The sequence below is a fragment of the Aedes aegypti genome, chromosome 1 (assembly GCF_002204515.2).
Source record: "Aedes aegypti strain LVP_AGWG chromosome 1, AaegL5.0 Primary Assembly, whole genome shotgun sequence".
Classification (NCBI taxonomy): Eukaryota; Metazoa; Arthropoda; class Insecta; order Diptera; family Culicidae; genus Aedes; species Aedes aegypti.
Genome location: NC_035107.1, coordinates 70,097,981 through 70,111,766, shown reverse-complemented (window position 1 = coordinate 70,111,766; position 13,786 = coordinate 70,097,981). Strand labels below are relative to the sequence as shown.

Below are 13,786 nucleotides of genomic sequence, written 5' to 3'. Positions count from 1 at the left end.
AATAACACTTCTAAGTTAAGGTAATTGAGACGATTTTCACCATTGGTCATCTGGTTTCGAAGGTATTTCGATGTTCCTTGAGGGACCATCACTTCTCATATTGACTGCCAATTTATTACTAGTCACTCACAAGACGCGACGCGATTTCTAGTCCATTTATCACTAAATAAAATATGGACTATACAATGTCAGTAATAAGGAGCTTCTCTTGAAAAACTATAAAGATCGATTGACTTGTCTCCAAGACATCCGACAATTACAATATGATGTTTGAACGGTTGCACCAACTTGCTTTAAGACTCTCATGACAATGACAATGAAATAACCAAGCATCAAAAAAACTCTGTAGCCGTAAATAATTCAACGTGGATTTAGAACATTTCCGGAACCAGATGACCAATGATTAAAATCGACATACATAGATCCCATATATGGAATTTTTTGAAAACTGATTCTGCCGGTAGAGGGGTTATAATATAGGAATTGTAGTAAATGCCCTAACCACTGTATGACATCATCGCAAATCGAGTGCTAAACCATATTGTCTAGAAAACATCCGGTTTGGAACGAAGATGACGATTCATACTGTTGTATTATATCTTGCCACATCCTCGTATTTTTCTCAAACGTCCCAAAAGCGAACGCAATGCCAATTTTCCCCTAGAGTAGCGAACAGCTAACAGTAAAACAGCCGATAAGCCAAGGGAACAAACACTGAATAATTTATGACGGTGAGTGTATCCTAATTTTCTCACTGAACCGTAGATAATGCTATTTGATAGGTAGTCTGATCTACGGAATGGCGTAAAAGTCCAAACATTGAATAAATGTTCATTTATGCTGTGTATGGGGTTGACGACCCTTATCCTCGCAAATTACTATACGATCCCAGAAGTGAAATTATTTAAATATTTACCTCGTGCTGTATTGGCTGGCGAAGATTCATGCCAGAGTAGAGCTACGGTCTTTGGTAATACCAGAAAGTGCAACGTCCTATTGTCATCCTTCGCTGCGTACCAACAGCCAACTCGTGACCTACCATGAAGTCAATTGGGTTAATTCTACGAGTGGCGTGAGGTGACAATTGTCGGTGTCGTATGGCGAGGTGACAATTCTCGACTCGAGTGAAGTGACTCGCCGTGCAAATCAAATGGACAGTCACTTCACTCGAGTCGAGAATTGTCACCTCGCCATACGACACCGACAATTGTCACCTCACGCCAGTCGTAGAATAAACCCAAATGACTTCTATCTGATTCTCTGCTGAACATTGTTTTCGCAATTTGTTTCAAACATTCGCCATTAGTGACCAGCCCACTGTAGTCTTTCGTATTTGATGCTTGATGGATCACAATATGTTACGTTAAATCTACGCCGAACCCTTCTTCACTAGGCTCGATTCCGAGCGAATCGCTTCCAGTCGCCCTGTTCTTGAAGTAACATAGATTTCTATAATTATTCTTTTTCTGTCGTTACGTCCCAACTGTGAAGAGCTTGCTGCTTAGCCTAGAGTTTCGCATAGCTTTACTTAGATGAGGAACCAGTACATATCAATATTTGACATTATTATTATATTCCACCGTCTTCGTCTACGACGTACAGACTGTCTTAAAGTTAATTAAAATTTGATTAACCTAAATTTTTAATCCTAGTTTTGAACATCGTTTTCGACAAATTAAAATCAAACTGATCACTAACGTCATTGAAAGCTTTAACACACAAACTAAAAGAGTTATTTTGACCATAAGCAGTCCTGTGATAAGGAATTGTCAAGAAAGAGGAACTACGGAATCGCCGTGGAGGAACGTTGAAAGAGACTTCACCGAGAAGAGTAGGACAGTCGAGGTTGCCGCATATGATGTCAAAGATAAACAATTGCTGCAGCTGGGTCCTCCTTGCCGACAGAGTTTCCAAATTGATGAGTCGGCAGCGGTCTGGGTAATGAGGAAGATTTGTAGGATCAATCCACGGTAGGTGGCACAATGCAAAATGCACAAATTTCTTCTGAACACGTTCAATCCTCAACGTTTGCGTCACATGGTATGGTGACCACACGGGAGCTGCGTACTCTAGTATGCTCCGGACTAGTGCACAAAATAGGGATTTCAGCGCGTAGATGTCGGTGAAGTACGAGGCGTGTCGTCTAACGAATCCCAACGCTGACCAAGCCTTAGCAGTGATAATTGCGACGTGTTCGTTAAATCTGATTTTTAAGTCGATTGTAACTCCGAGATCGCAGATTGATTGAACGCGTTTAATTACGGCAGACCCTGCGGTATATTCATGCCTGTATTGATGATTGCGCCGAGTGAAAGATATCACTTTGCATTTGTTGCTATTGATTCGCATTCCGTTGTCACTGCACCACACAATAATGGCGTCGACGTCCGCTTGCATAGCTATGCAGTCCAAAGCAGAGTGAATTACCCGATATAGCTTAAGATCGTCTGCGAAGGATAAATTGCAAGACGAGAGCAGCTGATACAGATCGTTCACAAAAATTATGAAGATCAGCGGGCCGAGGACGCTTCCTTGCGGTACTCCCGAAGTTATTTCGAACGCGCTAGAGCTTGCGGAATTGACGGTCACGTATGCCGTTCGATTGGAGGGATACGAAAACAGCCATTGAGTTGTCCATCCTGGAAATCCGAGGTGCGACATCTTTTCGACGTTTAAAAGATGCGGTACAGTGTCGAAAGCCTTCGCCAAATCTATGTAGATTGAATCTACCTGCTGTTTCGCTTCCACCTCGCGAGATAATGCGGTGACATAACACATGAGGTTCGTTGTAGTCGATCTATTCCTCATGAACCCGTGCTGACTATTCGATATGATCGGCAATGCAGCGTTGTACAGGATGTTGTACATGAGCTTCACGAGCGCCTTACTCAAGCAGCATAACAGCGTAATACCTCGGTAGTTTTCAACACGATTACGGCTGCCAGATTTGTGGATTGGTACAATAATAGCATTTTTCCACGGGCAAGGAAATTTCCTCTCGGCGAGAGATCGATTGAAGACATCCGTGATTGGACCTGCGAGTGTGGACGCGTATCGTTTAAACAACAACGGGAGAAGATTGTCGTCTCCAGAACCCTTCTTGACGTCGAGGTCGTTCAAGGCCTGCGAAACTTCTTCTATTGAAAATTGAGGTAATGGGATGCTAATGTCGAACGAGGGTATGTTCTGGAATCTGTCATGGCGGGGCACCGGAGAGACTTGAGTAAAGACGCTTTCAAAGAACGCTGCGAACAAGTCGACTGCTTCAGAATTTGTGCTGGCTGAATGTCCTGAATACTCTACGTTTGCAGGAATGCAGTTGTTAGAGCGCTGGCGTTTGATGAAGGACGAGGGGTTATGTTTAGGATTGGATTCGAGCGATATAGGCATTGTGGGTGGCAAGAAGCAGCGTGTTGTAACGGATCTCTACATCACGGAGATGACTTTAGTTGGCAGCAGATCTGGACGAGAAGTATCAGGTCCTGCTCTTTCGGAGGACATTGCGAAGGTTTCGTAGCTCTGTGGTCTTCCATGGCTTATTGTAGACGGAGTTAGTAGCGCGATGCTTACGAGGAACATATTCTAGGATTACCTGCTTTAGTTTGTTGTAGAATGTCGTGAGAGCATAATCCACCGAACTGTCTGGATGGATCTCCCAGCTGATAGAGGATAGAGCAGCATTTAAAACGTCGAAGTTGCAGCGCAGGAAGTTAAAGCCAATGTCTTCAGATTGGTCGTCAGAGACATCGGGAAAGTTTGTGCTAAGAAGCACGACGAACGGCATATGATGTGTGTCCACTGCTAAAAGTGGGAGTGGTGGTTCGACTAGATCGAGGTGCTCCGGTAAATTAACAAAGATTAGTTCACGATGCTGTTCATCTGCTGGAGACCGTGTGCAATAGTGGCCTCGACGAGTGCCAGCTCTTGCTCAGTGGAAGCATTTGAAGGAAGGTAGCCGTTGAAATCTTCGTCCAATTGCCAGCGGAGATTTGGAATATTGAAATCGCCTAGCAGCAGGAAAATATCTGACTCCGACATGGACTCCGTAATTTGCTGAATGACTGATGAGCAAGCGGAGTACAGATCAGGTCCAGAATTTGGCGGAAGGTATATTGTACAGATGATCAGCCAACAACCTTGCAACCTTCCTGACGTAGGAAGCTTCACTATCGGGGTTCGATTTGTTGCTAGGACTGGCCCAGACGCGTTCTTTTCGCGTGAGGGTGCTTGAAACCAGCCTTGCGATGTAGAGGGCTGACGCTGCTTGGATGACGATGAGTTGCCATTAACTGCGAGTTGGAAGACCCCTTCACCACACCCACGTACAGGACTGGGACGACTGTCGGTCGTTGGCTGTAAACGCTGAACTGCTGTGGGGGGTTCTGGGGCTTCCATGTTACTGGATGTTGTGCGTCCCAGTATAGGGCCGATTGAAGATGAATACCGTTGTGAAGCAAATGGCATGCTGAAACTGGTGAACGGATCAAGAATCGAACGGCATACGCTTAAATCAAACTTGCCTGTGTTAACGGCTCGGAAGAGCCCTCCCCCAGTCCCAGACACAGGGCCGGGACGACTGATGAGCGGTGGCTGCTGAGGCGCGACTGTGCTGGGTGGGTGAAGGCCTTCCATAATACCAGCTACAGTGCGTCCCGGTGTCAATGAGGCATCGTCCGGTTGTTTGAGGATAAGGCCAGAATTGGATGTGACTGACACCAGCCGTGTGTGTTCGGCACTCATTGCAGTCTGGCTGGATGAACAGGTCTCAAAGAAGCCGTCTACGCTGCATCGCGGATTGTGCTCAGCTCTTCTATCAAGTTCAGTACCCTGTGGGTGGCTGCATGCTGCACGACTGTTGAAGGGACTTGTTGGGCTCGTTCTATATCTGCGTGAGGAATTTCTGCAAGCGGGAAGGGATTTAGGGAACGAAAAAGAACTAATGTCATAATACTTGCCTGGACAAGCAAGGTGGATAGCCCCGTCGCCGGTCCCGAACACAGGAACGGAACGACTTTGACGGCAGGAACAAGCAGCAATACTGGAACATCTGCAGGGCTCGGCTGTGTCGGGTCGCTTAGGGGCATCCATCGTGCTTTTTGACATGCGTTCCGTTGTTAGCAAACTGGAGTGTGAATTTATTTAAAATACCCTTTGGCCAGATGGAAGAATCCAGAGCAGTATCTCTCAGGTCTTTGTTAATGCCAACTTTGAACGAGATGAACGCAAATTGTTTCAAATCGGCGTCCTTGCGCACGAGCTTTCGAACAACAACCTCGTCTTTGATCTGTAGACAGGTTTTGACTAGCTCTGAAATATCCGCTTCGGTTACATTTCGAGCAATCCTAGACAAGTATATCCAGAATTTCTCAGCTGGTTTCGCAATGGTCTCGACAATAATATTATCCGCCTTAACTGACTTCGTGCCGCTGAGCAGCTTGACATCTGGACGAGATTTTGATGTATCCCGTGTAGCAGCCTCACGAGTTCGTTTTATACTTGGCCATGGTCGGTTTCGATAGAACCCAGAAGATTCAACAGGTTGTTTCTTCTCAGCAAGTGACTTGGTTAGTTCCTTGGTTTCACGAAGTTCAGTCATCAATTCTTCTAGTGAGACCTTGATTAAATCGGAAATTTCACAGACGACATCAGCAGTCGACTTTATGGGATTGTCCTTTACATGTTGCAGCTGATCAATGCATTTGTCGCAGAACCATATCACATTTTTGTGCTCGTTCACAAATTCCATATCCTGCCTTTTGAGACCGACGCATTTGATGTGAACTGCTTGGTTGCAAAGACGGCATTGTAAAAACTAGATTGTTTTCACCTGCTTGGCGCAATGATAACATTTTGAATCCATACTGCTGGTGTTAGATGATAGAGGGACGGGATCCGAAAAGAAAGCTTTGCTGGATATGTGTCACCGACCAATAGGTGGCGCTGGGTTCAATTCAGATGATGATGACGTCACGTGAGGAGAAGATCAACACTTTATTTAGGACAAACGATTCACTAGCGATATAGTTTTTGGCACTAAATAAGCACTTTACACGAGAAACATCCACTCGCAGGTAGTTGAACTAGCAGTTGGAGTATAAACAACTAGAGAAAAGTACGCTTCACGATTTGTTTCGAAACCGCACTAGGGGAATTTACACATCAAAACAATAGCGATGATAACGCGACTACAATACGAAGCAGAGGTCCACAAACCATATAGCAGAAATAGTCTCGGCTCCTAGCCGACTTAAACATTGCATAGCTGGTAGTAAAAAGTGGTACCGAAAAAAGTTATTTTAGAAATAAGTGACTTCCGATTCTCGAAAAAGTGACTATAAGTGACATGAAAATCCAATCGTAATTAGTTTTATTTCAGTTCTACTACACTGTTTTACGATGAAGAAGGGAATACCAAATTTGGATTTTTTTATTGTACCGTAAAACGGGGTAACTTTGATATTTTTTTTTTCGAAGAAAACTTCAATATTTATGCATTCTGTTCCCAAGAATTAAATTTTAAAAACTTCATATTTTAAAAACAAGTACTGACATCCTAGCTATTAATTGCACTTGATAGATTGCCAAAAGATTTATTCTGAATGGATATATTATTTTTCATATAATCAAAAGTCGGTTTTCTGTTTTGGGGTAACTTTGATAATGGAGTATAAATCGAACAAAATTGAATGAATTACGGAACATTTATAGGGCGTTGCATACCTCTAGGTGTTTACTGCTATATGGAAATCTCTGACTTGGATTACAAAAATAGTCCCAGTTTGTAAAAATGGTTTTCACTAAGAGATTTAAAACCGAATTCATGTTCTACTATACCTAGGCTGTCAAGGATAAGTGACGAACTTATTATGACATCATCAAATAGTGATCGTACAACAGATTGTTTGTAAGTGTTGCAAAAATGCTAAAATCTTATATATTTTTAATATTTGCATATAAATCCTCAAATGCACTTGATTCCAACGAAAATAGCTTTGACATGAAGTGTCACACTAATACTCTTAACTTTTGCATTCATTTTGCTTAACTGATTAACAGAAACTTCGTCACTTCGTTTGAAATGTTGTGGGTCTCGCACTATCAAAGTTACCCGCATTATCAAAGTTACCCCGTTTTACGGTACTACCAAAATATCAAGATATTGCCAACATTTTTTTAACCGTTCGATTGTTGCGCGATTTTTTGTAACGCGAGTAGTCGCGCGTTGTACTTTGTACAACACGCTTGGTTTTGCGAATATCCCAGGTGCCTGACCACTCATAAAGATGACAGTGAGCATGAAACATTTGTTTTTCAGATCTCAGGAGCTTGACCACTTAGAAAGATGGCATCTCCGGCAAAGTTGTTCAGTAGCTCAAATGCTTTCGTTGTTTAATCCTTGAAGTTCGTGATTAGATAAAATAATGTAGATCGTTGTGCTACCCATCAACTTTGTCGAAGATGCCATCTGCCTAATAGGTCAGGATCCTGAAGTATTCGCAAAACAAAAGTTTCATGCTCACTAGCGCCGCATGGTGGCAAAATTTTGAATCAACTATCTCGAAAAATGATATTCCTTAGCTTACTGAACAACTTTGCCGAAGATGCCATCCTTTTAAGGCTAAGTGGCCCGTCATTCGTTTCGGCAACAATGATGACTTTTCAGCTTGCATTTTAAAGTGATAGAACTCAGCTTTGATAAGAGAGTACACAAGTGGAGGCGATATACGTACATGCATCATAAAGCTGTATGCAAAATGTACGTATATCGCCTCCACATTTGTACTTTTATACCCTATTATATACGATTGTGTGTTTACTGGGTAGCGGTCAAATTCCGAAATAAATGAGGTACCATCAGATAGCGCTCCACCTCCAGAATATTTTTACTGAAGACCTCATGTTTCGAAATTATCTGGATTTTTAGATATACCGATTTAAAATTGCGGTCTACTTATTATTATGCGACTTCTATGTACATTTGTTGATTTTACTGCATTATAAAGAGCCATACTGTAAACAAAAACTGTTGAGTATTGTTCTTAAGAAGATTCTTGAGGAATACATTTTGGTTTGGTGTCGATAGATGTCTTTGTTACAACATGATAGCATATGAATCACAACTGTTGTACAAAGTACAACAGCGCGACAGCCCGAAGGTTAAACAGAAAAGTTCATGTAATGTTGGTAGCGGAATCATTCCTTGGCCGTTTCTTGTCCTACAGGCCTTTCCATGTATGAAAGCGACAGAAATTGGTGCTACTACCAAAGGCGGGGAAACCACCAGGTGACCCGTCGGCGTATGGACCTATCTGTCTGCTAGATACGGATAGCTGCGCGTATTATGCAAAAGTTGAAGAATCGACCTTCGATAACTCAAGAAAAGCTGTACCGGGTACTCCCGTTGGTTTGACCTCATTTAATCTGAACACTTTTTAGTTTGTACCCCGCTAATTTGCACATCGTTCAGATCAAAAATGGTTCAAACGCCATTTAGCTTATGAAACGGAGTAAAGTGGGAACGCAGAATCAAAACAAAACAGTGGAAGAGGCACGGTTCTAGGGTGACTAGATGTTCAAATTAAAAATGAACCCCGATGGTTTGCATGAGGTACCGTTCAAATTAGCGGGGGTGCACGGTACTTCCACAGGGAACCAACAGACGCTACTCGGGATCAGTAGCATCCTCAATGTGTTAGAACAGACCAATCAACAGTATAATGTACATTCCGAATTCATTGGCATTACTGTGTCCTACGAGCAACATGAAACACGACTAAAGGACAATAGAAGTAATCCATAAAATGTCAGAAATTATTATAATTCTTGTATGTAATCTAACTATGCTTGATGAAATAAATAAAAATCCGTAAACTTAAAATTGGTGCACCCATTATTATAACAAACTAAAGGCGCCGCTGGTTGCATCCGAATGTAGGTCAATTTGGGGATGGCAGGGAAATGTTGACGTTTTACTTACTTTATGGAAGCCGAGGAGTCCTCTGCACTTCCACAAGAAAACACTGGGAGTTTTGATATGGGAATGGATTCGTTTTGTTAACGATAAAGATATAATTTGAAATTGATACGTGAGCATATACACGGATGACTGATACCGATACTGCCTGATTTTGTTGCTCGCTCCACAAGAGCATACAACAGATTCAACGGATCAAACACTATTTGCAAGCGACACAATTGATGGACCAAAAATTTCTCGATACTCGGTTTTACTCATAAAAACTGTTCCTGGCTCAAATGTGTTTCAGAGACTATTGGACTTATTCTACGAAAGGAAGGAGAGGAGGTGAGAAAAATGTCGATCTTGTATAGAGATGACAATAACTACTCGACTTGAATGGGCCTCTTCGTGCAAATAAAACGTAGACTAACCTCGATTCGAATGAGGTCACCTGTACCTATTGTAACCTCGTTATAAGACACCGATATCTTTTTTCTCATTTCGCTCGTAAAATACGCCCATTTATTAGATTTAGATGGTGGGATTACGGCTAAACCTTCTATCAGTTATTTCACAGTAGCTTCTAGTGGACCGAGGGAATGACAAATCTGAGGGAAAACTGTACTTATTTTGAGCTCACAATCAGCTTCATTCAACCAAATGGTAAAAATGCGCTAGCTTACCAGCTTTGTGCTAGATAAATGTTTAGAAAATTAAAGGAGTAGACGCAGAGCTGCTTCATCGACTAAATGATTATCTACCATTATGTTATCCTGGTGCAATACATAGTGGCCATTTAGACTCTAACTATGAAATAATAGAAGTAATTTCAGTTCAATACAACTAAGGACACTAAGATCATGACACTACTAGGTGGGATACGCGTATTACGCAAAAAATACTATAACAGGGGAGTTGGAATCCATTCTCTCATTCCTTTCATCTAAAATTTGGCTTCAAACCGTGATGCTTTTTGTCCGCAATCTTGATTTGCCCATCGTTTCTTTTGTTCAGTTTTTTGTTTCTGGTTGATTAGGTGTGTAATTAGTTGCGTGTTTTCTGTGCTCTTATCCTATATCACTCTCAAAGCTGTTCGTATTGTAATTTCGATCTTTCATACCGCTAAATAAACCTAATCGAAAATAAATGCAAATCCCTCTTCCCTTTCTCGTTCTTTTTCTTTTTCACTTTTACTCCAATGGTTTTTATCTCTACCGCTGCGCGCGCTTATCCCTTATCACAACCTATGTTAACTAAAAAAACACCATCAACGTATTGGTCAACGTGGAAAACCCAAAAACCATCGCTAACGAACCATGTTTATCACGTGCTCCTTTGCGTATCGCTACTAACCAAAAAAAAAAACACACACACCAATACACTGCCACAACTTCAACCATCACTAACACACACGAAACTCGAAATAAAAAAAACACGCCGCCACGCAGACTCGAGCAATCGTCCACTGTTCCCGCAATGGTCGCACCACGTCTATCCACAGTTCCTACCGGGTTCGCATCCCAGCCACCAATCGACGGCAATGGCCACCGGAGGGCCGGCTTCTTCATCGGTGGCCACCGCTGCTGCTGCCTCAGGTCAAGCCTCGCAACTGATGAGCTCCTCCTCTTTGGCAGTGCACAGCGGAGGATCATCGGTCCCGAATGCGGCCAACCTGCAGATGATGCACCACGGAAGTAACAACACCATCACTTCTTCGTCCTCTCAGACGACCTCTTCGTCGTCGTCTTCGTCGATCGGTCTGATGAATGGGACCAGCAATAATAACAATAGTGGACCCGCTATGAATGGGCCCATAGGTTCTATGGTCGCGTACAATGGTAACGGTAACAGCAATGGTTATCCCAACGATATCGTCGGTTGTTACAACCCAGTGACAGGGCATCATCACCATCAGCAGCAAGTGCAACATAACCTCACCAATAACAATTCGCTGACGACGCTCAACTCGGGCTCGTACGGTCAGTCGCATCTCCGCGGTCGGACCGGGGGGCTCAACAACGGGCTCGTCGGTCACAATGCCCTCGGGTCGGCCGGAGGCAAACTGGGGAAAGGACTTAATAACGGTGATAACCATATCTATCATTGTAACGGTATGACAGGTATCGTGTTTTGTTCTGGGCACCTTTGAATTCCAACTTGAACTATTGACAGTTGTTCCTCTTTTGTGACAGATGAGTGATTCTGAGCCGAAACCATGCTGCCATCGATGCATATCGTTAGAATGCGAATATTTTGTTCACTAGAATAAGCTTTAATCAGAAGAGAAGCGTTTTGGTTAACTTAGATTGGTGGGCCCTTCGTGAGTCAGCAAGCTCAACAGTTTGCGAAAAAGCCCATTTTGTATACATCTTAGGTTTTTCCTCTCGTGGTATGTCTCATTCACTCCTTAAAATACATAGGAAATTCAGCGGAATCGTTTAGAAAAAGGAAGTAGCTTTATTTTGAAGCTAAAAAATGACGGTCATTTTTTATTTAAATGCCACGAAATTCAACATCGAAAAATCCTTTTTTCAACAACAGAACTGAACAAAAAAAGGTAATTTTCGCTAATTTGAGTTAACCAAAAAATTTCCTTCTAGTTTTAACTTCATCTGCCGGACAGTACCATAAAATTTGAATTCTAACGATATATGCCAATGGCGACCTAGTTTCAGAGACAATTACTCATATGTTCTTTTTCTTTTTTCTATTTATGTTTGTCGTCTATGTCCGAACTATGATTGTGTTGTGCGAATTCCATCCGCAAAACCGAGCACACTTTTGTTCCACTCCTGAGTTGTTTTTGTCTTTCAGTTCGTTCGATATCGATTTGCGTTTCGATGGTCCCCTTGGCGTTATGTTTTTGCGTGCGCTGTTCTTCGTTTTTTGGTTTTATTTCGTTTTTCGATTGATTTGAGTTTAGGCTATGTTTGTACACTCAACCACCAATACTGTTACAACTGTGATCACACGAACACGCTCACCTGACTCCTCTCCCTTCATATTGTTCTCTTGTCACTGTCGCGGTGCATCATGCACACTAGCGCACAAATTCCCTAGAAGTCGATGCAAACTCACACACAGGCACCCCTTTGCACAATAATCTTGTTTTAAGTAGTTATTTCTTATTTTAGTACTGTAAAAACGTTTCTTTTCCTTAAATTTATTGTTTAGAATCCCACATCCAACGAAACTAGCCAACTAAAATGGATTTTACTGCCATTTTGTTTTATAGGAAACCGCTCGCTCCAAGATGGCGACTACGAGGTGATTGTGGTGGACGAGAACAACTCCTCCGTGATAGCGGACAACGATTCGCACTCGAGCGGCCCACTGTCGATCAAGGTGAGTTTGAATGACCTTTTCTACCTAACTATAATCTTACAATTTCAAATTTAATATTTAATACTGATTATGGTTCGATGTTTTCAAAAGTCGGTAGGCTTTGGCGTTAAAAATTGTTGTAAATGCATGTAGATCGAATTGTAGATTCGGTTTCTTCTTTCGGCATTCGGAAATGAGTTGCGTTATTGTGTTAGGCTCTGCCTGCTAGAAGAGTGATCTCGCCAAGATCCAACGAAAAAGGGAAGGAGTCTGGTGTCACTCTTTTCGCAATCGACGAATTGATTTGTTCAACAATATTATAGTTAATCATGGCAATTGCATATCATACTTATCTTTATACTGAACGACAACCATTCTCTCGGTTATTTCAGATTTGTCTCGAAATAGTTATTTATGCAACAAGTTGCAAAATGAAGATTGTTTCGCCACGAGTCGTATATTTATCCAACGAGACTTTCCGAGTTGGATAATTACGACGAGTGCTGTAAAAATCGAGTTATGCAACGAGTTACGTACATCATTTTTTGCAAGTTCTTAGAAGACCGCATGAGGGTATCAGAAATCGCATCACGATGCATTCACCTTTATATTGCAATTTCTGAAAATTGTTCTGTACTTATTCACTACGCAACTCACAACAGTTGCGTAATGAAAAAGCGTTGTGCAATAGTCATTACGTAGCTGATTTCAGTTGCGTAATGACTCTTACTTCACTGCATAATTTAGTGCAGGAAAGCATGCCGTTTTATGACAGATTGGCGTGATGAAAAACGGCCTATTACGATGGGAAATTGCAAAAACTAGCTTTTATCCTTCCTGATGCTGTTGGTGGGAAAAGTAGGCAACGGAATTGCATAGTTTTTTATTTTTTTAATTTTTCGAGAGGCGTTTCACGAAATTGCAAAATATGTAATATTTTGTTTTCCATCACGTGGATCTGTCACTTGACAGCCAAATGCACAAAAGTATACAATTGCTTTTATTCTAAGAGTGGCGTGATGTGACGATTCTCGGTGTCGTATAGCAAAGTGACAATTCTCGACTCGAGTGAAGTGACTCTCCATTTGATATGCACAGCGAGTCACTTCACTCGAGTCGAGAATTGTCACCTCGCTGTACGATACCGATAATTGTCACCTCACGCCACTCGTAGAATTAACCCAAGTGTCGTACGAATCATTACGCAACGATTTTCAATGCGCAACTCTTTTGTAGGCTAAAAACTGTAAAGCAGAATGGAGCAGCAACAAACTATAATAACTGCAAAATAAATAAGAAAAAAACAGGACGATACGAACAAGGAAAAAGATTGAAAAAACAGCAAAATAAACTGGCAAGAAAAGTTGAAAACAGAAGCAAAAGGAATAGCAAACAAAGTGTCATAAAAGACAAACTAAAACGACTAAAAAGAAACGAAAAAATAGTAAAAAAGGATGTAACTTCAACAATTTACAAAAACGTAACAACAAAGCAAGGACAGCA

General features: G+C 41.9%; 1 protein-coding gene across 17 annotated transcripts in view; it reads left to right on the top strand.

Annotated features, from left to right (window-relative positions):
• LOC5565116 (neurobeachin) overlaps positions 1 to 13,786 on the top strand; it is a 415,182-nt gene that overhangs the window by 359,860 nt on the left and 41,536 nt on the right. For 10 of the 17 annotated variants that reach the window (XR_002499236.1, XM_021839344.1, XM_021839334.1 and 7 more), the window contains 2 exons: positions 10,408 to 11,079; positions 12,195 to 12,304. Coding sequence is in view for 16 of the 17 variants with exons in the window: in XM_021839344.1 (XP_021695036.1) it covers positions 10,408 to 11,079; positions 12,195 to 12,304 (782 nt within the window). In the remaining variant the exon portion in view is untranslated. The remainder of the gene's footprint in view (positions 1 to 10,407; positions 11,080 to 12,194; positions 12,305 to 13,786) is intronic. The other 7 variants (XM_021839417.1, XM_021839412.1, XM_021839405.1 and 4 more) reach the window with 3 other exon arrangements.